Source organism: Dendrobium catenatum, unplaced genomic scaffold, assembly GCF_001605985.2.
Source record: "Dendrobium catenatum unplaced genomic scaffold, ASM160598v2 fragScaff_scaffold_104, whole genome shotgun sequence".
Taxonomy (NCBI): domain Eukaryota; kingdom Viridiplantae; phylum Streptophyta; class Magnoliopsida; order Asparagales; family Orchidaceae; genus Dendrobium; species Dendrobium catenatum.
The window spans coordinates 606666-634228 of record NW_021318566.1 but is presented as its reverse complement, the minus strand read 5'-3'; the positions used below and the strand labels follow the sequence as shown (position 1 = coordinate 634228).

The 27563-nt window shown below is 35.5% G+C and overlaps 1 protein-coding gene across 3 annotated transcripts; it reads left to right on the top strand.

Annotated features, from left to right (window-relative positions):
• Positions 1–1088: 1088 nt before the first annotated feature.
• Positions 1089–27563, top strand: LOC110093727 (transcription initiation factor TFIID subunit 13). 3 transcript variants are annotated; one of them, XM_028697214.1, is made up of 6 exons: positions 1089–1265; positions 10069–10174; positions 22112–22149; positions 23132–23191; positions 26758–26832; positions 27184–27563. In XM_028697214.1, exons 2-6 carry the CDS (start codon positions 10072–10074, stop codon positions 27292–27294), a joined length of 387 nt encoding a protein of 128 aa, XP_028553047.1. In that variant the 5' UTR covers positions 1089–1265; positions 10069–10071; the 3' UTR covers positions 27295–27563. The 3 variants fall into 3 exon arrangements, with proteins under 3 accessions (XP_028553047.1, XP_028553043.1, XP_028553049.1); XM_028697216.1 differs by lacking the exon at positions 1089–1265 and adding an exon at positions 1278–1716; XM_028697210.1 differs by lacking the exons at positions 1089–1265; positions 22112–22149; positions 23132–23191; positions 26758–26832; positions 27184–27563 and adding exons at positions 1272–1716; positions 15388–15776; positions 15842–15946; positions 16015–16509.

The following is a 27563-nucleotide window of genomic DNA, read 5'->3' as shown; positions in this document are numbered from 1 at the left end:
ATATAGTTTTTTAATGAAAAAAATTTAAACTAAATTTTTGCACTAAAAAAAGTTGCTTTAGAAAATAATAATTTTTTTATCTTGAAGTTGTAATGTGCGCTTGTGATTCCTGCTTATCACTGCCAATGACCTCGCTATCAATATTGTCTATTATAGTAGTCGGCTCACCACCATCTGCCACTACCTGCTATCAATAGAGGCCACCAGCCAAAGCTATCTATTTTGTCATTCGAAACGCAAACAGTGTGTACAAGATTGTTGTACATAGTCTCTACAACAATCTTGTATATAATATGTATAAGTCTTGTTTATTCTATTTAAGACAATCTTCATAAGAATAAAATTTAAGAATACATAATAATCCCAAAATAATATCGATATGTTTGAACATATACTCCCACCAAATTGACTTTCGTTAATCCAACCTTTCAAATCTTTGCACAATCATGCAAACTTTCAGTTCTTCTTATCTGACAGTTTCAGCATCCGCGTTCTATATGCATATCATATAATGATAGAATTGAATGTCATCCAAAGCAGGCTCCATCTTCTTCATTGGTTACTCCAAAATTTTAGTGACGATCCGTGGAAATATTTTATTCGGTGAAAACCTTAAACTTTGGGAAACCAGTCGCGAGGTTTTTTTTAATAGAGCATCAACTAAAATAGTCAGGCTGAGTCGTCGGGTGACACGTTAGTTAAAAAATTCAGGTGACTACACAAAAATAAAATTACCAGAAAAAAATATGTGCAGACCTCCGATTGTCAGACTCCCCACAATAATTTTTTCAAATTTGCACATCTTTCTCTTAGGGCCTGTTTGGCAACAAGTGAGATTTAATTTTAGGGGGATTTATTAAATCCTGTAAATTCGAATTTAGTAAATGTAGAGGGTGTTAAATTTTGAAAATTATTTGGTATGACAAATATTAAATACTGAGACATTATTTGATATTACTAACTATTTAATTAAGTTAAATTAGATACTTAATTTATGCACTAATTATAATATTAATTATTTAATTAATTTACTTAATTATTAATATTTTAAATTATATTAATTAAGTTAATCAATAATATCCGGGATGAGGCGTCTAGGGTTTTTTCATTTCTCTTTTCGTCGTCGCTGTTCCGTTTCGTTTCCAGGAGTTGTAGAGATTGCACGTGTCGCTTCTTCGGCTCCTTCGACCACTTTCCCTTCCTGTTGGATCGGGAGTTACAACATTTTGATCGGGAGCAACAACGGGGGCTCGCTGGTTGTGAAGGTAACTTTCTACCTTTGCGCGCTTCTTCGGCCAAATCCCATAAATCCGCCGAACCGGGGATTTAGTAAATCCTAGGGTTTCTTGTCTTCTCGTCTATCCACTTCTCTTTGGCTTCCTCGACCCTCTTCTCCATTGCTGCCGTCGTCTGTTCTATCTTCCAACTTCTGTCGCCTCCTGCTCCTCCTCCTCCTCCTCCAGCGCCTAATTTGCCCTCTGCCGGTCAGCGTTGTTTGAGTGGACTTTTGCTCAACAATCCACTTCTTTGATAACCAATCCTTTATTTGATGATTTGAATATCTAACCTCTCCATTGAAGGTAAGAAGAAATACAAACTAACCAAGAGGCCGGCGGTACCTTCTCTGGAACGTCTTCCCTACCGGTCTTTGGGCCTGCCCCTGCTCACTAATTTAATGAAATTACTCGTTCTCCGATAAAGTATCCACCGTGCAAGGTATTAAAAAGACTCTTTCTTCCGTCTCAGGAAATTTGCTCTTTTTTTAATAATTAATGGATTATGACATGCCATTTTTATCGAGAACATTTTCCACTTTTATACTTGGGGAACTTCCTCGCCTGACTTACTACAGACATTCACGAACTTTTCTCCTTTCCACGGGAGGGCGCTGGCTGGTCCTATGTCTGAGCTCAGTCTTGGTTGCCCTCGATTTATATGGTTATCCTAGTTTCTTAGAAGCTCAATTTGTGTTTTTTCATTTTTCATTTTTTATTTTTATGTATGCCTTGATGAATATTGCTGCATTGCTCCCATATGCTTTCAGTTGTTGTTGTTGAAGATTGAGTACTTGTTTGGCAGTTTTAAAACAGTTGTGAAAACTGTTTGAAATCATAAAAGATGGTTACATAGTTACTTGATTGAATTTTGGTACTAGTACAAATATGGCTATGTAAAGTATGAGAATAGTGCGATAATGAAAATACAATAAAACATGAGGAAATGCTACACTAATAAAATACTATAGATTCTTACTACAAATTCAAGTTACATGTGATAATTTCATATGTCAACATAATAATTATAACAACACCCCACAAACTCATGTTGCAGCTACAAGAAGCATTAAGAGTTTGCCTAAAAAAGGTAAAAAATGCGAAAGCATATGTGACTTGGTAAACATTTTTGCAATGATTCATAATTTGAACGTTGGGTCCTTTTTGTATTTTCCCATGCACTTGCAACCAACAACACCTTCTATACTAATTGATATATCTACAAAAAATTAGCATGAATCTCGAGGAAAAATTTTAATTGAAAACTTTTAGAATTAAATTCAATATCATTTGAACTCTAATTTCAACAAACTTATAGTCGAACTAAACGTCTCGACAAGACGAATCCAAATATACTAAAAGTGGCCAAATTCAAGTCTAAATTAGTTCAAATCAAACACTTGAAGCATAATTGAAAGCTTCAGACATTGATTGGATGATCAGATGATCTCCAAACTTGGCACACTTATGGTTAAATCAAGAAGCTTGGTGAGATGAATCCAACATGCCCAAAATCACTTAATTCCGACATCATTAAGGCACTTTATTGCCAAGTAAATGCCTCATGATCCAAGGAATAAATGTGGACCGTATAATAGAGTGCTTTGGATTCCAACCTAATTTACCAAAATGCCCCTCTCAAAAATCTTATCCAAAGGCTTTGCAATTGCTACGACGAGAAACCATTGCAACATTGCTTGTGTAATTATTGTTATTACATTCTTGTTTAAGCATTGCTCATGTCATAAATATTGTCTTCGTGTCCTCGTTGATTGCCTTGCATGAAGATGTATGTTGCAAAGCCTCAAAATTAAGTACATGTGCGTGTTGATCCAATGCGATGGGTAAATTTGCAAAATAAGTACATGTGTGCATTATTGCTATGTGGCGAGAAAATTTGTGTTTTCGCTCGTGCATGTGGTGAGAGCGTATGCATGAATTTTCAAACCCAGTGGGATAGAAGACCTCCGATTACGATATCTCATGATATTGACTCTATACACTTTTTTAGTTTGGTGGGAAGACCTAACAATCCTAGTAATGCCCTCCATGCAGACGAGAAGTTAGGAGGATATTGAAATTTAGGTTAAATAGATCCACAAAAAATGTTACTTTAATAAATCATTGCATAAGAATTGTACAATTGAAATAAAAGTTCAAAAAACATAAATTGAGAATGACCATTTAACTGAAAATGGATTTACAAAAAATTTGTAACAAATGCTGTGGCTCGCTTACATGCGCAAACATTACATCCCTTTCACACTCAATGCTTATAATATTCCTGAAGAACTTAACTCTACAGAATTTGATCAGCCAAGTGCATCAAGCTACACCCCTCTTATAAAAAGGAGGGATAAATGATTCTCTAAGGGGTCCTCCATATTAAGTTTTTAGACCATGTAAAGACAAAAAGCATTACATCTTGAATCACTTAAAATATTCCTATTTGCTTTCAACACTACTAGATCAACAACACATTCATATAAGTGGATACAAAATGATCCGTTTTAAATTTCAAAATAAAAATTTGCATGCATTTTGATGATAAATGATCTTGCAAGCAATTAAAAATTGAAATATTTTAAAATCTTGCCTACATCAAAAAGTAATTATCAAATTAATAGCAATGCCTTGAGAAGTGTGCCGTTGATTCGAGAAGCATACAATCACCTCAAGAAGTGTACATTTGCATCAAAAGACCTTGCAACTGCCTGAGAGGTGTGCAGTTGTATCAAGAAGCATGTCATTGCCTCAAGAAGCATGCAATTTCTCTGAGAATAATATAATCGCTTCAAAAATATGTAAATGCATCAATTAGTGCATATTGAATATGAAGTGCATCGCATTGGCGAATTGAAAAGTGTGTAAGTATATTAAAGTATGCAGGTGCACCATGCAAATGCATAGAAATATGTGCAAGCACATTGTGCAAATGCATCGAAATTTGTGCAAGTACATTAAAAATGTATAACTATATTGTGTATATGCATAAAAAACCAAGAACATTGTATATATGCATCGAGAGGCATGCACAACATATTAGATCATTAAAATCAACTCACCTGCATGTGCTCAGACCAAACACACCAAAGTTTTAAATTTGAGGCCTAAAAATGCTGTGCGGGTTAAAATGAAGAATAAATTTAATTTTTATTTATCTAAAAAATATAAGTGTCAAATAGTGCATAAATCCTATTTTCACAAGTGAAAATATGATTGCAAAATTTGCAAAAATATTTGAATTTAAGTTCATATTAGTCCTTCAATGCCCCTTAAAAAAACATTACAAAAATACAAACTCTCAAGTTTATCGCTCATTTGGTGGCTTGCAAGGCTAATGTTTGAATCCGATCGCTATCAACAAGTGGGTACAATTGAGATGGTTTAAATGATAAAATAGATGTTTATGATGGTTGTATTGACACAAATCTAAGTGGAGGTGATTCTATCTTTAAAATACCTTTGAACACTGATGTAAACTATTTTGGACGCGAATCCAAGTTAAATACAAGAGTATTGAGAAAGCTCATAAAAATTCAAATACTTCAAATGAACTTAATCTCTTACAATTTAAAGTAAATTTCATCAATCTTCAACAACCATTTGTCAAGTGTGATAAATTTGAGAATAGCCTCATCTCATAAGTGTTAAGGTCTTGTCGAATATGTTGCTACGATTCATTATCAAATAATTTCCCGCTAATAAGGACATGCTACTTGTCCTCTAATCGGCGATTTTGCTTTCAACTGACACCATTAAATTACTGGTTCAACTAAAACTTATGAGTTATCCAATGACTAAGAACCTCTAAGTTCTCCAATGACTAAAAATTATTGAGTAATGAATTATATAGTGTAGTCGATAGGGTATAAAATCGTATGTTAGTTATGATTGTTAAATTTATCCCTTTAGGCAAGTAACTATCTTAGATTTGTTAGGTATCTTGAATGAAGTAACTAATAACTTTCGACAATGATCCTTTGGTTTAGATCATTGAATTTTGATAACTGATTCTCATCTTCCATTTGCCCATAATATATCTCCAAAACACACCATTAAAATCCAACTAGGACATGGAGCTAACATTGAATTGGTTAATGTCATCATAAACACGAGAAATTTCTGAGCCACTCAGCCACCATCCAATTCAATGGTTTATAGATCCTTATTGCCAATGTCAGGGCTCCTGCAGTGCTTGCTATTGGCATGAATGTCCAAAGGTTTAGGGGTTGTTTGGTTGCTGAAAAGAAAATGCAGTGTAAAGTAAATGCAATGTAAAGTAAATGTAGTGCATTCTGAATACTTTGAGACTGCTTGGTTGTCTGCAAAATAAACGCAGGAGAATTGTTTCCCTTGTTTGGTGAGGTAGAACCAAAATAAAGTAAAAGCAATTTTTTTGTAATAATTTATTTTGACATTACAACTAGTGTATTTATAAAAGCAGTGTATTTATAATAATTAGTATTATTTTTGTGTTATAATAATTACTATTATTTGATGTTATAAAATAAGGTGATTGATTAATCATCTATTGCATTTATATTAGGCAAATTCAATGATTACAAAATTCATCATGACTAAAATTTATTCAGGATATCCTAAGCCAATTTACCCTCTTTTGCAATCAATTGGGCTACACAAGAGAAGCATACGGTTTCCAAAAGTACATAATGGGTTATCAAAATACTTCTTTTCATAACTATATTATTAAACATGTTAAATCAGTAAAAAATTATCTTGCATAAAATCTAAAAGTTTCAAGTTGAACCAACATAAAAGCTCAGCGATGAAACTTGAAAGTGTCTACAATTTCCATAACTAGTACACTATGAAACTTGTTCACCAACTACAACAACGCGATCTCTTATCTAGTTAAATACTCAAAATGAAAAAGATTGTTGCAAATGAAATCATGTTGATGCCACACTCCATGACTAAAATTTAGTTAGGATATCCTAAGTCAATTTACCCTCTTTTGCAATCATTGTGCTACACAAGAGCAGCATACGGTTTCCAAAAGTACATAATGGGTTATTAAAATACTTCTTTTCATAACTATATTATTAAACATGTTAATCAGTAAAAAAATTATCCAATTACCTTAAGATCCAAAGACTAATAAAAACAATCAGACAACATCCTTGCAAATCCTTTCCTCCACAATTCGACATAAGAACGTAATCAGAATTACTCCATCTGTGGTCCAAGGGAACGTAGTCAGCGAGCCACTTCGGTGGTTCGAGGTATCGGGACACATGCTTTACAATCATTGTATTTTATAAGTTAACATTTTAATGAATTAAGTCTAATAGATGTTTTGAAAAAAGTAAAGTAAAAATAGTGTATTTTGAAAAATTTGCCATAAAATTGAAAAAAAAAAGAATCTGAAGATAAATATGCAGAAAACTAAAATTTTTAATAAAATTGAAAAATATGAATTTGAAGACAAATGTAAAAATAAAATTTTCCATAAAAATGAGAAGTCTGAATTCTGCACCATTAGGAATTTTCACAAGCACCTAGAGTGCATGAACCTATAGCATGCTCTTTTGGAATTTCAACAAACCTATAGCATTGGTCACGAGCACGAACATCCACACATTGTTCATTGTCCACACACAAGACAATCGGGTTGATGTCGCAAACCTGTTTGTTACATCCCTGCTCCAATACTCGGCAAGCCATGGTCGTACCATCCAATTTATGCTCTTCACAAGCTGAAGGCCATTCTGTCATGGCTGCATCTTCATCGCCATCATTTTACTTAGCATCCATAGCAACTTCCGAACTGCTCTGGTCGCAATTCTTGGCAACCTGATTGCATCCTGTAGGAGTTGAAGCATTGAAGTTGGGAAGCTGTGGCTTCCTTTCTGGTTTTGTCGGCACTCAGAGGTGCAGGAAAGCATATCTGACAAGGACAGAACATCGTTGATGGAGGCGAAGGAGTTTCTTAGAGACTCGATCAAAAGTCTATCTCACACGAAGCAGGCGAAGTTGAACAACAACAAAGAAAGCAAGGGTTACTGTGGCAATGGAGGAAGAAACGAACAAGAGTTACCGCAGTCTTTTCTCTCGTGCCCCCGTGAATTACTTTTTCGCTCGATTTGAGCGGGTTTCATTTACATGTGAAATTAACTACAGCGGGGAGTTTCTAATACATTAGGATTTTACTTCATTTTACATTATGTCCAACCAAACACCAAAAAATAATATATTTCTTTTACACTGCATTCATTTTTCCTCCAACCAAACAACCCCTTATTAAGAGGAATTTGTTGAAGACGATGCTGTTACATATACCTTGAAAAAGGATGTCGATATTTGAAAGACGTTTTTTTATCTAAAAGGCCCAACTATTAAGAGGGATATCATCAACCAAAGGGTCTCTATTGTACCTGCCAATGCTACCATGCAATTGACTGTGCCTTTTGCACTTGGAATGCATATTTTTGACGCTTCCTCATCTTGAGGAAAGCTATTCAGAGGGCAGAGGAAAAGGCGTAACATTGAGTTGCAATTTGCAGAGCCTTCGATCAGGTGATTTGATTTTAAAATAATACTATTAAATTACAGTCACAGTTTGAGCATGTAAGTTCCTTAATGGCTAAAAATTTTTAAGTAATGAATCATATGGTGAACTTGATAGGGTAAAAAACCTTCTGTTTGCTAAGATCGATTTGAATGTCTCCTTGGATAAATATTCATCTCAGATATACAAGGTACATTTGGAGGAAACAACTCATAACTACCGATAAGAATCCTTCAATCAAGTTGGATAAACTATCTTCTCTAACTAAATAGACCAGGGACCCTAATCCGGGGTGACGAAACTTTGAGATCTTGATCTTTTTCTTCATAATTTGCTCACCATCTGCTTTAAATTGAAGGTGGTAAATTCAAATCCTATGTCAAATTGTTGCTATTATATATTAAGCATTAGCTTCTAACTATTGACTTTAATAAAATAATTTACTTGTCATTGGGAGGGATAATTAATCACAACGCTTGCCCTATGCTAAACTTAAAATCAGATCATAAAATCATCACTAAAATATGGAGAAATCTATAGGTAGTGTCTTATCTTAAAAATTATATACCTTCTGAAATTTTGGCTGGAAGCACACCTGAAAGGACATTTTATGAATTTTTGGAGCCTACAATGATTTGTCAATCCACTTGATTCAAGTGACTTGCTAGCGTTAATCATGACAAAAACCTTCTTAGTATAGAATGTTTGAATACAATTTTTTTTTCCTTAAATACTTGTTTGAAGAAGATAGTCATGTTTTGAGAGCTACCTGCTGTTGACGTACTTTTTTTTGCATCGAGCCCGACTAGGCTCGATTGTGTGTTAAATAATTGTAAATTTTATTATTGAGCCCATAAGAAAATGATATTTTTACCCTCCGGGGTAATATATCGTATTCTTATGCCGTGCCCGATTATAAAATATGCAATCCGTTTGAGGATACAAAAATTCTCCAACACCTGCTGAACAAACATAAGTGTGGAAGTTGCAGAAAGTGAAAGGTAAATACTTTTGATGGAAAAATAGTGATTTTTTAACTATGGTTGCATAGTTAGCTAGCTTCCTGTTAATCACATGGAATTGATGGTGCAATGGAGACCCTTTCTACTAAATTAGAAAATGTCCAAAATAGTCCCCATTTGATCTCGGAGTATCATGTTGCTCAAATTAAATTCCTTGACCATGCAAAATTGAAAAAAAATGGGCCATAATATTGTAATTGTGATATAAAATTGATCTTAATTTATTCCCTCAATTATACAAAAATGATCCCAATTTAGTTCCAAGGGAATTATTTTAGATCAACTTTATATAGTTGATGGACTAAATCGGAACACAAGAATACTCTGAAATTCAATTGATCATATACAAATAGTCGGGTGGATTATTTTGAAGTTTACCCCTCTACCAAATTCATCCCTGACTAATTTCATTGTAAAATATGTTATTTCCTTTTTCTGGTAACAGGAGTTTTAATGACAGTATCAAAGCAAAATTAGAAGCATCTTTTTCACAGGAGCAAATGGATGTGCCGCCCTTCCAATAATAACCACTTGCAAGGCATAGTAAGACTAATGATAGAGGCATTTAACTTACTCAATGCCAGCATAAATATTTGGGTCGGATTCAAATCCTTGAAATCAAAGTGATTGATAGTACTATCAACAAATGATCAGTGAGATTGATCAGAAAGTCATGTGATGTTTAATCTTATTATTGGTTTAGCTTTTATAACCATCTTGGTCGTCAAATCAATTCAATGGTTTAGTATTTCATTTGGAAGGTTCTATCAATCAGAGAGTATTGGAACATTTCAAATATTCTTCACAATTTGTGCGGCTCGTGCGCGTGCGCATGTGCATGTGCTCACAGTTATTAGATAGATAATGAGTTCTAAAATTGTATGCAAATTCATTTCTAATTGAACTGGAATTGATTCTCTTTGCGTGGGATCTCAACCAGATATGAAGCCCTGTCATTTAAAGGTCACTAGATGGTGTTTTTTCAGGCAGCGTTGAACTATTTCATCTAGCATCACTGATCTGCTGATTTCTTAGCTCTTTAACTCAACAGCTATTTCTTTTCCTATGATTTTGATTTAAGTTGGATAGCTCAAGAACCATTATCCGTGACCCTAGTTACTATATGTAACTTACGTTTTCTTGGTCTTACTATGTTAGAATTACAATTTTCAGCATGCACTTAAATTTTATTAACTTATTTTTATATAGCTTTTACGTTCCATGAATTTTTGTTTTTCAGATAATGCACAATTCATCATCAGCGCAGGCTGCAAAGCCAAAGGCAGGTTCATCTCAGCTATCAGAGGCTTCTTTGAAGCGCAAGCGCGGGATGTTTCAAAAAGATTGTGAGTTTCATTCGAAACATTTATTTTGTTCTCTGTAAAAAAATTAAGTTGCTGAATTATTGATACTTATTTTTAATGATTCTCTCTTGTATGTCTGACTTATATTGCTAAGGTAATAAATGTTTTTGGATTTTGAATATTTTAATACCTCTGATTCTAAGAAAGTTCATGATTCACAACTACTATCTGAGGGTCCTAACTATTTCATGATTGAAGGAGTGCTTGATAAAAGGACTCTTGTTCCAGCTTTTATAGGATCAAATGTAGTTTACTGTATTATTTTATTCCACTTTTCACTTTTTAGTTACGTAGAAGTGTTTATTTTGTGTTATCCATGGTGCTGAGGGTAGGAGTGATATTGAGTTGAGTTCAAGCAAGCTACCCTCAACTCAAAATTGAGAATTTCAATTTTAGTTAGAACCATAAATGATCAATTTCAAGTCAAGCTTCAAGTTAATTTGAGCCGATCCTTTAAAAAAAATCTACTTCTAAATTAAGTAGATATTTACTATATGTTTGGATAATTTTTTCTTAAATAGGTCCATGATTTTGAAAAAGCCCCCCCTTTTAGGTCACTGTTGTTAAATTCTGCTAACACTTTGGTTCTTATTGTGACCATGCTATTAATTAGGGCCAAAATATACAATGCCCTTTGTTATGTCAATGGTAGCAGCTTTGATCATCATTGTCATCATCATAAACTCCAGATCTTATATACCAAGGACATTCTAGTTACATTATACATTCTGGTGCTATTTTATTTTTTTATGTGCTTTTATTTTGGACCCTTATGATTTTTAAGTCTTTGAGTCATATTGTATTTTGGGTATATAAGTGTTTGGATCATTTTTTATATTAAGGATCATTTTGGGCTTTTATGTGTTATAGGTTTGTTTGTAAGCATGAAAATGATAGTAGGTATATGTTTGGTGGCATGTTTGAATAGTTATTTTATTGTCTTTTGCTATCTCCCACTTTTTGTTATAAACAAGTCTACAATCAAATCACTTTTATGACGATAAATAAATGAAAGTTTTACCTTCACCACTTATTCTTGTGTCTTTTTTTTTATTGAAGTGAAGGTCTTCTTGAGTGAATGTGGAATTTATTCTTATAAAATATTTCAAGGATTGAAAGATTGCTATTACATTGTTGTACTAAGAATCTTCTTATTATTCGTATTTACATATTTTTAATTCTTTAGACATCCCTTCTATAGAATTTCTTATATATTGGTTATTTAGGCTCTAATAAAAATTCAATTAACATTAGGACCTCTATTTGCAAATCTCTTTATTTTCCATTGTGATCTTTCTTGTTTGTTCTTGTGGATGATTTATTAAATCTAGCTAAAATTTTAAGTCTTCCGCTATGCTTTTGTCAATCTTTAAGGTAATTCATTTTAGATTAACTTTCTAGTTAATACATTTTTTTTTCAAGTTAATCCAAACTCATTTGGTGCCTTAAAAAATTGTATATATATAATTTTGGCACTACAAGCATGTTGACCCGTATACGATGACAAAAAGTAAAAAAAAAAAAAAAAAAAAATCAAAATCATTCTCTCATACCTACTCGACGACACCGTTTGCTTGATTTCCTCATGAAATCCTGCAGATCTTACGAGCCGGATGTCCGAGCATCGTCCTTCGCATGTTAATGATGTGATTCGCACAACTGTTGCCTCTAGTGTCGCCATTTACTTGTCGATTAAAGTGGGAATGAAACAAAAGGGGCTCGCCTTCTCTGCTCTTCCTCACGCACGAAATTCCCACTCGAATTCCTGCAAGCTCCCGCCATCTGCAGAACTCCCATAAAACCAGACGTCCGATTCTCCTTATTCCCGTTCGCTCACCTTCCGATCTCTCGCTCTATAGCTGCTTCGACCTGTCCGACTCCAACAAGCCAACAACATGCCGTCGCCTCTGCCTGAAGCCTACCCAACTTCAGATGCCTCCTACCTAATCAAAGGCCAACCGAACCCTGTACCGAATCCTTCACCGAAGCAGCTCAATTCTTTGCCAAAATCCACTCAATTGTTCAACTCTACATCGCTCGAACACCTCTATACCCCGTCGAACCGTCCCTCCCTCCTCTGTAAACTGCCTGATCGACCTGCCCTAGTCATGACCTCATCTTGTTTGCATGTCTTCTGACCCAATCAACCCCCAACCGAAGCCTTCTTTGTCGCTGAGGCCTTCGTCCGATCATGCCTCAACTTCACGCAAGATTCGGACGCGGAGAAATGTGCCTCGATCTGCATGCAGACATCGCTGACACAACTGTCGTCACGCTGACACAGCCGACGATGTCGCCGTCGACCCCTGCATAGGTATAAAACTCCAAACCCTGTCCTCAGTGCTTGTAGCATGGCGAGCAATCACCCATGCACACTTTTTTTTAGCACGTGGGAGAAAACTCGTCGCGGTGCATGCGATGAGGCAGGTAATCCTCATGCGTGTTTTTCTTTACATGGAGGGACAAAATTTTAGTACACATGCTGCGCGACTCAGTGCCAGCGGGAAACAACTGTGCATTTCAAAATAGGTACCCCTGAAGACCCATGCACGCCTTTTTTGGCTTGGTGGGATTGAAGACTGCGGCTGCGGTATCCAGGACACCGACCGTGTAAGTCTTTCTTGACGTGACAGGAAGTCTATGACTCCCTAAATTTCCCCCAAACGGGGGATATGTCAGGATGTTATGAAATTCAGACTAAAATAAACAAAACCTGAACAACACGAAGGCCTAACTTCAACAACACTAAGGACCTATACTTGAACATAAATGCACAGAACTTGTACAAATGCACAGGATATTTGTACGAATAATAGAGAATCAAATTTGGACTGAACAAGCAGGGGATTTGAATTGAACAATAGGGAACGAGACCCTAAAGTTTAAAATGCACAATAATAATCAAAATACAAATAACAAATAAGAATTTTGATTATTCAAAACAAACATCAATTCACAAGCAAGGGACTCGCTATGAACAAGATTTTGATACACACAAACAATAAATTATAATCAATTTACAACATCTAATCAATTACAAGCGAACATCAATCACCAGCATCTGCAAATACATGACACACAATGAATGATGCTGATGAGTATAATGGATTCCTACAATAATGCCCAGCCCACGCAGTTGAATACACTGTACTTGCAAGCGACAACATCTAACTGTAGAATGCACGGGTGCCTCCTACGTGCATCAATGAAAGCCTTAATGCAAGCAACAATCAGCTTGCAGGTTGAAGCTTTGACCTTTGTAAACAATAGTAGAAAACATGTCATGCATATAACCGCTTCATGAAGACAATAGTCACTGAATACAGCAATAACTCGTAGTCAACACCATGAGTTTTCATACAACTTACCACTACCAGCAAGTACACAAATATCACTTGTGAATGATGATGGTGGATACAACAAAAGTACAGTGGCTCTCCTACGAGCATATCTAATAGGATTGCAGTAGATATGCAAACAGGGAACCTATGAAGTGACGATTCATATGCAAGCCGGTACCAACAGCCTACTGTGAATGTAAACACCGACAAACATCTAACTATAGGGGCTTGCGCCTATAGGAAACCAGAACTCATATCTAAAGTCCTCGCAAAATGAGGGTGAAATCTCTGGGTAGTTTCTTATTTCAAACCTAATATGCCTTCTAAAAATTTACCTCAGAACTTAATTCGTTAAAACTCTCCTGAATGAGAGGAGTCCAGGGCGTGAATTTTTTGAGCCCACCGAGCAATCATAGAAGATTAGTGGAGATTAAATTTCATATGCAGGATTTGTAATATGAGGACATTCTCCTTTAATATTAGAATAGTTGGATGATCACACCAGGAATTCCAAACCAAGTAACTCTTCCATCAATTAGCCTACCAAGCTGAATTAGGTGTTTGAATAGAGGGACTTTCACCAAAAGCTGCCCTGAACGCCACAGGTAAGAGAATGTATTATCTCATTACCTTAAGTTTGGATGTTCTCACTAGACATTTGCAAGAGAAGGTATCTTGGTTTATGCCTTTTGGCTTTTGTTTGCTTTTGTAATGGTTGTTGTCACTAGGCACTAAGAGTGGTAATTGATTTGGAATTAAAGTGGGCTCCAATCTTGGCAAACTTGATTATGAAAGAGATGGTGGAAATAAATGTGGATTGAATAAGGAAATGGATTGATTAGGAAAGAGATGATGGAAGTTAATGGATGTTCTCACTAGGTACAAATCTCTCCTTTCTAATTCAAATTAAATGTGTATTGAATAAGAAAAATTTTCAAAATTAATTCATCTAGCAAATAAAAAGAAAATTTAAAATTCAAATCAACTTGAATGGTGGGACTTTCCTAAATTAAATCTTCTTATTTAAGGAGGGGAATTTTCAAATTTTGGAATGATTTGAAATTTGAATTTAAAACTTCCAAAAATTAGAGGAGGTTGATACTTTTGGGGTCAAGGGGAGGAAGGGTGGTCAGCAGAAAGATGGTGGGGGCATGACCGGCGGTTAAGGGAGCGGGAGAAGGGGGGGGGGTGTTTAACCGGGTGGTTTCAAGAGGGGTTGATCGGCGGCTTGGGGAAAGGGGAAGGGGGTGGCAGTTGGGAGTAGGAGGGGGGGGGGGGCGACGTCTAGGAGAAAGAAGCCAGGGAAAGTGGCAACTAGTGAAAGTATGGTGAGAGAGCAAGTTCGGAGAAGAGAAGAAGACCACGAGCCCAGACCGCTTCTTGGCGGCTGGTGAGTGATGTTTTTCCTCACCTAGGGACTTCACGCAAACTTCTCACAAGAAACCCTTAAAGCTCACAAAGAAATTAAGTATTGAAATTTTATCTCATTACCTTGGTGTATGCTTTTCGCTGATGATATTATTCTTGTAATTGATAATAGTAGAGAGGAGTGAAGTAAACTGAATTATGTTCGTCAACCTTAGTCTAAGAAGATTTTTTTTGTGGAGGAATGCATTGGCGTTGTTGTGTAGACATAGAGGAATGCATTGTGCGTACTTGCTTATAAACATGATACAAAAATAGCATATAATGTGAGAAGGTTGGATGTAGCCTCTAGTGAAGATAAGAGTTAGAGAGAGTCGCCTGGATGTGTTTGGTCACTTAAAACAACGGCCTTCCGAGCAAGCTAAGATTTTTTGTATTTTTCTTCAATAAATGTTACAACATTATCTAATATACCCATATTATATGTAGGTTATATAATGGATATCAGATCTCAAAGAAGTTGGATGTATAATCGATTGACACAAGGACGAAAGGCATTAACAGATGAGTTCATTAAAGGGGTGAATTTTTTCATTCATACAGCTTCTCAACTGCCCAGCTTCATCTCAGATGGAAAGTTTCGTTGCCCATGTTCAAAACATAAAAATATGGCGCACTTAAGCCCAGATGACGTAACTGTTGATCTATACCGTCGAGGCTTCATGCCAGGATATTGGTATTGGACTTCTCATGGTGAGTATGAACCACATAGCAGGGGGGATCAAAATAGTCAGAACATAGCTTCTGATGTTGGGGGTATGGGTAGTTCTCTTCATACTGGGGGTTCTATTCCACATACTGAGCACAAAAGACGTTTGGTAAGAAAATTTAAAATCTTTTAATAATTTACTTTTATATGAATACTAATGTATGTTTGTTACAGAAAGAGGTGTTGGGTAGAGAACCGACCCCTGTTGAATTGCATAGTCATATCCACAAACGACAGGTGGACCAACAATTGGTTGATGAGCGAGCGAGGAAAACCTATGTAAGTATATAAGTTTAATTTTTTTGATGTCATGTATAAATTGCTTAAATTTTTATAAACTTTCACAGGAGTATACAGGGCTTCGAGAGAGCCAGGCTACATCAGGTGAAGGTTCTTCTGGTGGATTAGCAGAATATTCTGACTACCGCACTTTGTCGCAACCGGTAGGAGGAATGCAGCACGACGGAGTATACGGTTTAGGCTCGCAAGACTATGCATATGAGGGTCTGACTTCCGGTGGCTCCAACTTAGCAAATACCCAGGAGTCTTTATATAGCCAACATGTATCTGCCCTTACAGCTGAGCTAGAGCAGGTAAAGAAAGCACAAGCTGACTGGCACATGCAGATTCAGCAGCAGATGGAGATGCATCACTCTCTGGTGCAGATGCAGCAAACTCAAATATTAGAGGAAATGCGAAAGATGAGGGAGAAGTTAAGTGGGCAGAATACAGCTGCATCAGCAGAGGAGGAGACTGAATGAGAGTAGATGTTTATTTTAATTCTGTGAACATATGTTATTATGTATTTGTGAACATGTTTACTTGTTTGTTTTATGGACATCTGTACTTCTTTATTGTTAGATATTTGTTGATGGTATTATTCTTGTTTTTGTTATGGAGTACATTGATAGGAAGTACTTGAGTTCTCAAGTATTCCTAACCCAAATCAGTAAAATTTCAGCAGTAAACTGCTGTCAATGTATATAGTATTGCAATTTTGTCTATGCAGGTTTGTGGAAATCAGTTTTAGAAGTCAGGTGGTTATTTTTTTTTGCATCTGCTACAGGTTTCCGGAGGATAATTTGCTGGAAACACCACCGGCAACACGACATGTCGATACTTAATCATTGTTTCCGATGTACATTTCCGGCGGTATATCCGCTGGTAATGTCGTCGATAACAGTGCGACGGCCGGAGCGGCGAATTATCCGCCGGTTATTTCGACGTACAATATCTGTCGGAAATACCTGCGGAAGAAACGCCGGAATTTGCCACCTTGACGTTGGTTTTACATATTTTGCGCCGGTAAACCGCCAAAAAATACGACGGAAAATTTTCTGGCGAAAATGTTATGTCGGTATTGATTTTCCGACGCGCGAATTACCGTCGAAGATGTTTTCGCCGTAATTTCACTGGAAATAAGGATTTTCCGGCGAATTTCACGTGTTACTGACTGATTTTGTCTGCTGGTAACAACGCATTTTTCTATAGTGATAGGCTTGATGGCCATCCATATCATCCCTTTCCACTGGAGTGATATCCTTATCATTATGAGGAATCCCTCCTAGGTTTCGACTAGTTCTATGGAACCCTAGGATTATTGAATGCTTTGGTTGGTGACATCACTAAAAAGATTAAGGTTGAACCCCTCCTTTTGATGGTCGTCTTGGCTCAAATGTGTTTTTTTTTATTTGCACTTAGGTATGGACCAATACTTTGACTGGATCGCTATGTCTGAGAATTGTCAGGTCAAGTTTGCTTGTAGTGGACTCATCGGTCATGCTGAGACCTATACGGTCTTGGAGCAACAACTTCAAATATTTAGCCAACCACATATTGGATCTTGGGATGAGATGAAGGAGCTTCTAAAGTAGAAGTATCTTACATTTCATGATCAACTTCTACATGAACTGACTAAGCTTAGGCAGGGTTCTATGATAGTTGTTGATTATGACTATCCGATGAGTTAATGATTTGATGTGACTTTTTTGAAGGCCTTAATTTACTATTGCTAGATGTTGAATTGGACTCTATCCTGACATCCATTGGGAGATGTTGACTCGTAAGTTTTATAATCTTGAGGAGACATTCCAATGAGCCCTTTAGTTGGAGTAATATCTCAACCCCACCCATGGAAGATTCACTACTGCTAGTACTTCATCTTTAAGCCCAATTGTTCCTCTTGCTCCTAAGGTATCGAACAATCCCAAAGGGAAGAGTTGTGTCTGGAGCCTCTACTCCAAATCTTAAGTGTCACTTGCTTACTTGTGGCAAGATTGGCAACTATGAAGTAATCGTCCTCACAGGAGTCTCCATTTGGATTCTGTTGATCAATTTTCTAGAAGACTAACAGATAGATAATGTCAAGTTTAATCCATATGATGATGCCATGATGCCAAGGAAGCAGTGGATGGTTCACACTTGACCGTGGTACATTATGTGTTAGCTATTCCTCAAACTAATACCGATGGAAAGCTCACTAATACCTTCTATGCCTACTTCAAAGTGAAGACAGATCATGTAAACTTATTATTAAGAGTGATAGGTATGAACGTTGTCTCGACTATTGCCCTGGCTAGTATGAAGCTCACTCATAAACCTCATCCACAAACTTACAAGGTTGCTTGGGTAGACAAGACCAGCATCTCTATTACCCAAAGATGCTGTGTTCCTCTGCAATTAATCTCTTATTTTGATTGTATAGGCCCCACTACAAGATTTGATTTTTTCATGACATTTTTGTTTAAATTTTGAATTGTAATAGCTTAAAGTTTGCTAGAACGAATAGAAAAGAAATTTTGATATTTGGAAAAAAAATTGAAGAGTGAAATCTTTAAGGTTGAGAGCTTGGTGGCCTACCTACTTTTGTGTTAATCTTGTTGGAAGATTAAAATATCTTTCTTATACTTGCTTATACTTGTTGATCTCTCTCCAATCATTCATAGCATCTTCTCCCACATTCCTAGTATCATTCTATTATTCTACAACATGTTTTCAAACCCCATGGCCATAAAAAAACTCATAAACCTCTTTTGAATCATTGGCATCAACTAGGGTACTCTTGACCTAGTTTTGATCCTCCCTCCTAAATTGCCTTCTAAGACTTTTAGATCTCCACCATGCTTCATATATGATCTCCACACATTCCTTTAACATCCCAAAGCCATTCTAGTCCCTCTATACACCTTTAATCTTCTTGACTAAATCAATATTCCAATTCTAGTCAAATATATTCAAAGTAGGTCACTTGATCTAGTCTTGACTTTTCTCAATCCCTTGGCCTCTTACCCACTTAGAAATTTACCGAACACTCCATATCACATCTAAAATGATCCTAACCTTCATAAGTGGTTCCATGCCTTGAATTCTCCACCATAAGAAACCTTAGATCTAAATCTACAAGAAGAGCCCTAGGGTTGGTCAAGACATAACCCCCTGGCCAACTCCTTCTTGACCACCATCTCCAATAAAATTATTCCAACCTCCCATGGGTATCGCTCACATCTTTACTTTGCCACAATTGCAAGTGAAAGCCTTGGATCACCCCATCCAAGGATCGATTATAATTACTTGCAAAAATATGTTAAAAGTTAAGAAGCAATCAATGCATCCACGCACTATGAATCCTCAACTGACTTGACAAAAATGTTATATGAATCATATCATATGTTCATGTCAAACATATCATTTTGCATGGAAATTGTACCCTACATTTGGTGATTGCAGGAATACAAAAATTATTGTTTTCCATGGAAGGTATGGGATATTACAACATTCGACGATATCACTGGTTTCAATGGAATATATCCTACATCCTATTGTTTGCAGCAAAATTTTGTTTTCTTTAGCGCCCTTATGGTGATACTTCCAAAGTTCAAATGTTCTAAAGGGCATTAATGGAAGTCCACAATAGCAATTCTCTCCACAAATTACTCAAATGTAAAGTAATCACAAACTGGTCAGCATTTTTTACAATGACATTACATTGGAGCTTCAATTTGTAGTAGTTTAGTTTACCATGATTTGAAGTGCATTAGTGAAAGTATTCAATAGCAATTCTCTCAAATGTGAACTTATGATAGAAACTAATTAGTGTTCCTTATGATGACAATACATTTGAAGCTTCCCTTTAGTCTATTTACCTTGATTTGAAGTTTGTTAACTGCTGTTTCCTTCTTCTAGATATTTCTGGCTTTTCTAGCATTTCCTCACGTATAGATCTTTTCGTACCATATGGATAAAGCCATTGATCTTTCAAACATTTCCTCTTTATTCATGTTTTCATAGTGCTAGTACCTATGTTGCACCGATACGGATACAACGACAAGATACGACACGATTTAGATACGGAACACGTCAATTCTTAAAATACAGGATACGATTAAGTCGCAAACGCAACATTAATATTTATAAATCCTTTTTTTTAATCCTTTTTCAAAAAAAAAAATCTAATATTTATTATTTACAAGGATTTTTATTTTTGTTGAGAGGTTAAGGAAAACAAATATGTTATTTTCATTTCTCTTTTACTTAGAAATGAGAAGAGAACAGTTCATTAAATATTGTTCTTTTCTTCATTTTCATGTGGAAGTGAACTTATCTTTGGGCTTCAGAAATGAGAGAGATACGGGAAAATAAAAGAAAAATCTATACAAGAAAATAAAAGATATTAAAAGAAATTCTACATGAAGGACGACGAAGAAGATAAAGAAAATGAACCTTCACGTGAAAACAAAGAAAGGGACGGGCTCGTTTGGTAGTCTAGCTGCTCACGTTTTCCTCCGTCTCCTTATGCTCAAGTCGCCTCATCGGATTCAGCTTGTGTCGCCTCATCGGCTTCACGCAAAAACGAAGAAACGAAGTATGTATGGGATGCGCGCGTGGGCTTCGTTGCTCGCATCGACGAAGGATGTATCTTCACTGCCCGTTGGCTTCACTGCTCCATCAGCTTCACTGCTCCGTCGACTTCCCGTAAGCTTGCTCGTGTGCTGCTCCTTCGACGACAATGAAGAAGATGTACAGTCGCACACGGAAATGGAAAAGCCCTAACTTGAAGCTCTGGTAGCGGAAATGCTTAAGCCCTCGCAGTCGCGAAAATGAATAGGACACGAGCGGGTTGCGCACGTATAGATCTTTTCGTACCATATGGATAAAGCCATTGATCTTTCAAACATTTCCTCTTTATTCATGTTTTCATAGTGCTAGTACCTATGTTGCGCCGATACAGATACAACGACACGGATATGACACAATTTAGATATGGAACACGTCAATTCTTAAAATACAGGATAAGATTACGTCGCGGACGCAACATTAATATTTATAAATCCTTTTTTTAATCCTTTTTCAAAAAAAAAAAAAAAATCTAATATTTATTATTTACAAGGATTTTTATTTTTGTTGAGAGGTTAAGGAAAACAAATATGTTATTTTCATTTCTCTTTTACTTAGAAATGAAAAGAGGACAGTTCATTAAATATTGTTCCTTTCTTCATTTTCATGTGGAAGTGAACTTATCTTTGGGCTTCAGAAATGAGAGAGAGATATAGGAAAATAAAAGAACTTCAAGAAAATAAAAGATATTAAAAAAAATTCTACAGGAAGGACAACGAAGAAGATAAAGAAAATGAACCTTCACGCGAAAACGAAGAAAGGGACAGGCTTGTTTGGTAGTCTAGCTGCTCGCGTATTCCTCCGTCTCCTTCAGCTCAAGTCGCCTCATCGGATTAAGCTCGTGTCGCCTCATCGGCATCACGTGAAAATGAAGTATGTATGGGATGCGCCCGTGGGCTTCGTTGCTCGCGTCGACGAAGGATGTATCTTCACTGCCCGTCAGCTTCACTGCTCCATCAGCTTCACTGCTCCGTCAACTTCCCGTAAGCTTGCTCGTGTGCTGCTCCTTCGACGACAATGAAGAAGATGCACGATTGCACACGGAAATGGAAAAGCCCTAACTTGAAGCTCTAGTCGCGAAAATGCTTAAGCCCTCGCAGTTGCGAAAATGAATAGGACACGAGCGGGTTGCGTAAATGAATAGGAAATACGAGCTGCTCTCATCATTTTTTTTTTCATTTTTTAACATACATGTTTCCTATCCAATTTAAATATTATTTTAATTCGACACGCAAAAGCCGTGTGCCATCTCCGACACATATCTGTGCCGTATCGGAGGCGTATCCGTATCTGACACGTGTCTGATACATCATGCCTTTGTAAATAGGAGTATCGTTGCAACATAGGCTAGTACCATCCTTTAAAAAGCATTGTTTATTGCCTCTAAGCATGGATCTAGATTATGTTCCATGAATATTTCTACGATCCATTTTCAGACACATCTCAAGTAGCTGCAAGTATCTTTCAGATATCTAAGTTTTGTTCCAATTGTTAATCTTTTTTTTTTTTTTAATTTGATTAATTTGTTTCTTGTGATCTCTTTTTATGCAGTGCAGCACATGATGTATGGCTTTGGGGATGATCCCAATGTAGGGTTATCTAATCTTGATTTACAGTTTGTTTATATGTGTAAGCCAATCGTTGTTCTATGATATAAAATAAGGTTTAGTGCAAGGCTTGAAATATCATTTAGTTTCAAATTGAATACTTCACTGTAATTAAGAAGGCTACGCCGAAGCATGAAAAGCATGTTTACAACCGTAACGTAGCTCTATGCTTGATCTGAAATTGCCAATTTTGGAAGGCTTTGCAGGAAGTTAACACTTCTCATCTCCTTTTCTTTCCCATGTAAAGTTCGTTTCAATAGTCCTGTTTTTATATTTTACCACTCTGATTCTATTTAATAATCAGACGGATCAGAATCTCTCTACACCATATTAATTGCACTTAAATGAAAGGTACATTTTCCAATATGTCAGTTGGTTGAGAAGGGGAAACAATATTACTTAAAAAAAATTGAATTATTTTGTAGGACTCGATATTATTCATTTTATTTTTTTCTCTGCAGTCTTCTTGATGGTAGTTGGCAATGAGAGGAACTTGAGAGAGGCTTTGAGGGGTTTGGAGCATATTAGGTTAGGTTTATGGTGGGCTATGGTATTGTCCGAGAGGTACCTTGAAGGAGGGAATTTTTTGTTTAGCTTTTAGATTAATGTAGGCTCGGGTATGACTTGGTTTAGGTGTGGTTGTGTGTTATGGAGGGTATAGTGGGACTTTGTGGGCCTTGGAAGGAATTGGTGAGCTAGTGGAAGGCTTTGGTTAGGGCTTGAGTTTATGGTGGAGGGCTAAATCCAACAAGGGGAGACTTAGAGACTTTTAATGGGACAAAGGGAATGGAGACGATGGTACTCTCTTGTGGGATGAAAATATGTTGCACTATATTGTTGTTTTATTTGTTTGGTTAACAGTAATGTTTTTTTAGTAAACTGAAGGTTGATTTTTCCTATTATCAAAAAACCGTTTATAAAATAGTGTTTGTGAAAAGCTTATAATTTACTGGTGGTTTTGCAGCCCCTTCCAGAAACAGTTGCACTTGTTGAGGACATTGTGGTGGAGTATATCACTGATCTTGTAAGTATAGTGTACAAACTACAAATCTATTGTTCATTGAATTCCTGTGAATCTACACAACAATAACAACAAACTACTACAACAAAAAAAAGTAGGGAGAATTACGTTGATGCATTGAAATTATGCATATCTATAATGTAGTAGTAGATACAGGAAGAATAACACAGAAAGTAACCTATGTAGTACACTTGAAGGTAGTCATTTCTTGCAAACTTGTTTAAATTTAGGAGCCGGTTTAGATGTGCAAAAACTGTCTTCTACATAATAGAGTTTTTGTATGCAAGTTCAATTTTTTTTGTAAAAAAAAAAAAACCTCAAAGACAAAAAGCAAATTCCTTTCTGAGAGACATGAAACACCCAGTAAAAAAAATTAAGCAATTTTACAGATTAATAGGTATCTAACTTTTTTATTATACTAGGTTTATTTGTATAACAAATTATCTGCTAAGACTTGGGTATTTACGTGACCTAATATTTCAAGTCATGATTATAGTTCCTAGGTTAATTATCTTTGCAACGTTGTCAGAGGAAATGGCTCGAGACTTGTGTTGGCGGCAATAGAATTGATCATAAAATTTGCAGATTCTATTGTCGTCCTCATAAATTATGAGTTGTTTTTCAGTTTCTATAAACTCTCTCTATAGTCAAGTGGGAGTTTTACGAGCTACCATTATTATCTATATGTAGCTTGGTATTGGAATCTATATGGTAATCTAAAAGGAGAACTTCATGCTAAGAGTGGATGAACCAAAGATTGATGCGAGAACTAATGTATTTCTCCGAATAATAACTATAATAACTAAATTTAACGGACATACCAAGTGAGCTGCACATGGTGTTCAATATATATGTATAGAAAAAAAGTTATAAAGAAATACAAAAAATATATCAATTATTTAGTATTATTCAAAATTAATAAATTATTAACCTGTTTTAAGGCACTCAAGTTCTTCTCACATTTACCTGCAATGCACGTTAATCATAAAATTTTATAACCAATTTTGTAAAGTTAGAGCTAATGCACCGTTCATCTTCCATCACTCTGTTATATTAAAAATTTAAAATTATAGTATAAATCCTAAAAGCCTGATCGATAAAGAAATTCAAAATTATACATATATTTCAGTTGAGTTTATCTAGAGATTTCTTATCTCTATTGCAGATGGCAGATTGGATGGTAAATTGACCACCAACATAATTATAAATAGAGAATAGAGAGTTCTTCATCTATGACCATTTTTTCATTTGGGTCGCCCACTAACTGTGTATAAGCATTCCATCGAGTGTCAAACTAATTGAATTGTTAAATTACTATTGTAAAAAAACCCTAAGTTAAGATAAAGGCCAACTTGATTGCAGTGGTTATCATAATTGATGCATCCATCTCTCATCAATGATACAAAATATTTCGTCGCACTCATTTTTATTTCCTACAATTACTCCATTAATGGCATCAATCACTCTGTCCATTGCATTATAAATTTAACTCATAAACAGCCTCTTATCACCGCTTATTAATCTCAATATTTATGTTAATGAGCATGTAAATTTCAAAGTGTAGCTTCTAAACACTATTTTGAGTACCTTTGCTTTCCTTTGTAGTCATTATTGAATTTAGATTTATTTCAATCTTGAAAGACAAATATACACCTTAAGTTTTCTTTTTTGCTTATATATGCTTGCAAGAGTGAGAAAAGTTGCAGCAAAATTAGTAGTGCTCAGTCTGGCTAATTTTGTAGTACTTATATATTTTCTCATCATTGTCAAGAATAACTCTTTTATTATTTATATAGCTAATTAATTCAAGAATAACTAGTTTTTTAATATCTTCCAACATCACATCGATGCAATGAGTTGCACATGGTGTTCAATATATATGTCTTGTTTTTCGTGAGCATTTGACTTACAAGAACTTAAAATTTGTATCAATAAGTTCAAAAATTAACCACATAAACATAACTAGAGTGAATATTTATATCTATATGCATCAAGGAATTCATAGATCTTAAATGTTGCATTCAAATATTTAGAAGCATCTATAGACTCTAAGAATATTTTATTCGATGATGAATTAATAAAAAAATTGATAATAAATCGTTCTTTATGATCGGTCCACCTATATGGCATAAGTGTGCACTCTTCTTCTTGCTTTTTTTTGTGTGTGCTTCTCCTCATCTTTAATAGTCGCCTTCAATTCTCTTTCAAGTAGAGAGACTCGCAACTCACGTTAAGACGAAGGGTATGACCAGCTCCATGCTGCAATAGCTTCTACTGTATGATCAAAACTCTCTAGCTTCATTGCATTGAAATAGATGCCTTATTGATAAAACCCCCTAGCCATGTTTTTTACTGTTCTACCCGTATTCTTTCGTCTATATTTTTGTTGATTCTCATTTATCTCATATTTATTCTTGTTGCTACCTTTTTTTTTCAAGTTCTTAGTACAAAATATGATTGATATGACAGTTTTTTGTGCGTTCATTCTTATCATTCTAAAAATTGATTCAAATGATCTCTTATCATAATGTATGGGCATTTGAACATCCAATTCTTTAGTGATCTCTACCACCCCATCATTATTTTTCATACATCAACTTTGTTTATATTTTTTTTATTCCTTTATTAGTGACATTACTTTTTTGGATGCTCTATAAGGGCCGATCAAATGCTCCTTGTAGCTCTAGATATATCTCTAGTTGTTCTTTTCCATCATGAAAGCATATGCGGCAAAGAGTACTTGAAGTCTTGAATAAGATCTTCCAAGTTGGATCTTTCCTACTCGCTGTTATATCAGCCATGCCTAAATTTTATTACATGTATGCCATTAAACCAAAAGAAGGTTACTTCATTTATATTTATTCCATATTTTTAAATATTTAACACGGTTGATCCAAAGCATTAAATCTATGACATTAAGGGGCTGTTTAGTTGCAAGTAGGATCTAACTTGAGCAGGATTTGGTAAATCATTTAAGTTTGGATTTAGTAAATCCAATGAGGTACATCACGAACTCTATTTTTTGTTATTAATTTATAATTAGTTAAGATTAATATTCTAAGTAAGAATTAATTAGTAGTTTATTAAACTAATTAAACATAATTTTTGCATCTAGAGATGGAAGAAGGGAATTATGTGGTTGAGGTGAGGCTTAGTTGTAGAGTTTTGAAGCCTTTATAGCATAGACTAATTAGATTGGTGTATTAAAAAAAACTGATGATAAACCTTAATTCGAGCCAAGCCGAAGCCGCTGCACTTTGGGCTCTTGGCACGCGCACTCGAGTGCTGGACGGTTCAAAGCAGCCATTTTGTGTGTAGTTAGCACACGAAGAAGATTTATAGATCATTCTATGGGTTTCCAATTCATAGATCATTCACAACTTTTGACATTCTTATTGAACTTTGATAAAAGCTAATGATGATAAAAAATGATATCCTTTTGTGGTGCGTCTAAAACTAGATTATGATACTGTGAATAATTTTGGTTTGTGATAGCTGCCAATATCAAGCAAGCTTGATTCTTTGCCACTTTTTTTTTTTTAACCTTTTGAGTCTTATAAAACTTCTAGGTGCATAAAGCCCAAGATATCGCATCAAAGAGGGGAAAGCTACTAACGGACGACTTTCTCTTTCTAATTCGGAAGGTATTCTGTGTTATATTTTTTATAAGATAGATTTAGGCTTCGTTTGGAACAACTTTCTTTTTGATTTATAAAGTAGCTTTGCAGTATAAATATTTTAACTTTTTTACTAAAAAACTATATTAAAAAGCAATAAAAAAACTGTCCAAAATGAAGTCTTAATAACCGGCTTTTATTAGCTCGTCAAAAATTTGTGCTCCATGTCATGACATATTGTGTTTATGTCTTATATTTTGGCAAGAACAGGAAGACTTGATCCCCATGAAAATATCAGTTGTATGTTTTTTCCTTTGCGGAATGCCCTGCTGTTAACCAGGTTGTTTTTCCTTCTTGATTGTTTTTTGGCACAAACAGGATATGCCAAAACTCCATCGATGCACTGAACTGTTGTCCATGAATGAGGAGCTCAAGCAGGCCAGGAAGGCTTTTGAGGTTGATGAAGAGAAGATTACAAGTACTGATTAAGATGGTTCTTCCCAGGTGCAAGCAAAGTGAATTGTCTCTAATCTTCTGCATTCCTAAATTCATCGATTCAATAATGTATATAAATTTGTGTGGATGGTAACTTATAAATACATACACATAATATTTTCGTCATGCTAAATTTTTGTGCTAGAAAGCTGTCTTAGGTTATAATTTCTTTGTTAAATTGTACTTGGGCTTTAAATTTCTCTTTCATGCCAACTTTCAGAGGAACAAGTGCCACCTTGAATCAAGAGGTCGAAGCTTATGCA

Coding starts and splice junctions, on each gene's coding strand:
- LOC110093727 (XM_028697210.1), top strand. CDS start 10,072: ATGCACAATTCATCATCAGCGCAGGCTGCAAAGCCAAAGGCAGGTTCA. Junction 15,777..15,841: donor CTGAGCACAAAAGACGTTTG/GTAAGAAAATTT, acceptor TGTTTGTTACAG/AAAGAGGTGTTGGGTAGAGA. Junction 15,947..16,014: donor AGCGAGCGAGGAAAACCTAT/GTAAGTATATAA, acceptor AAACTTTCACAG/GAGTATACAGGGCTTCGAGA.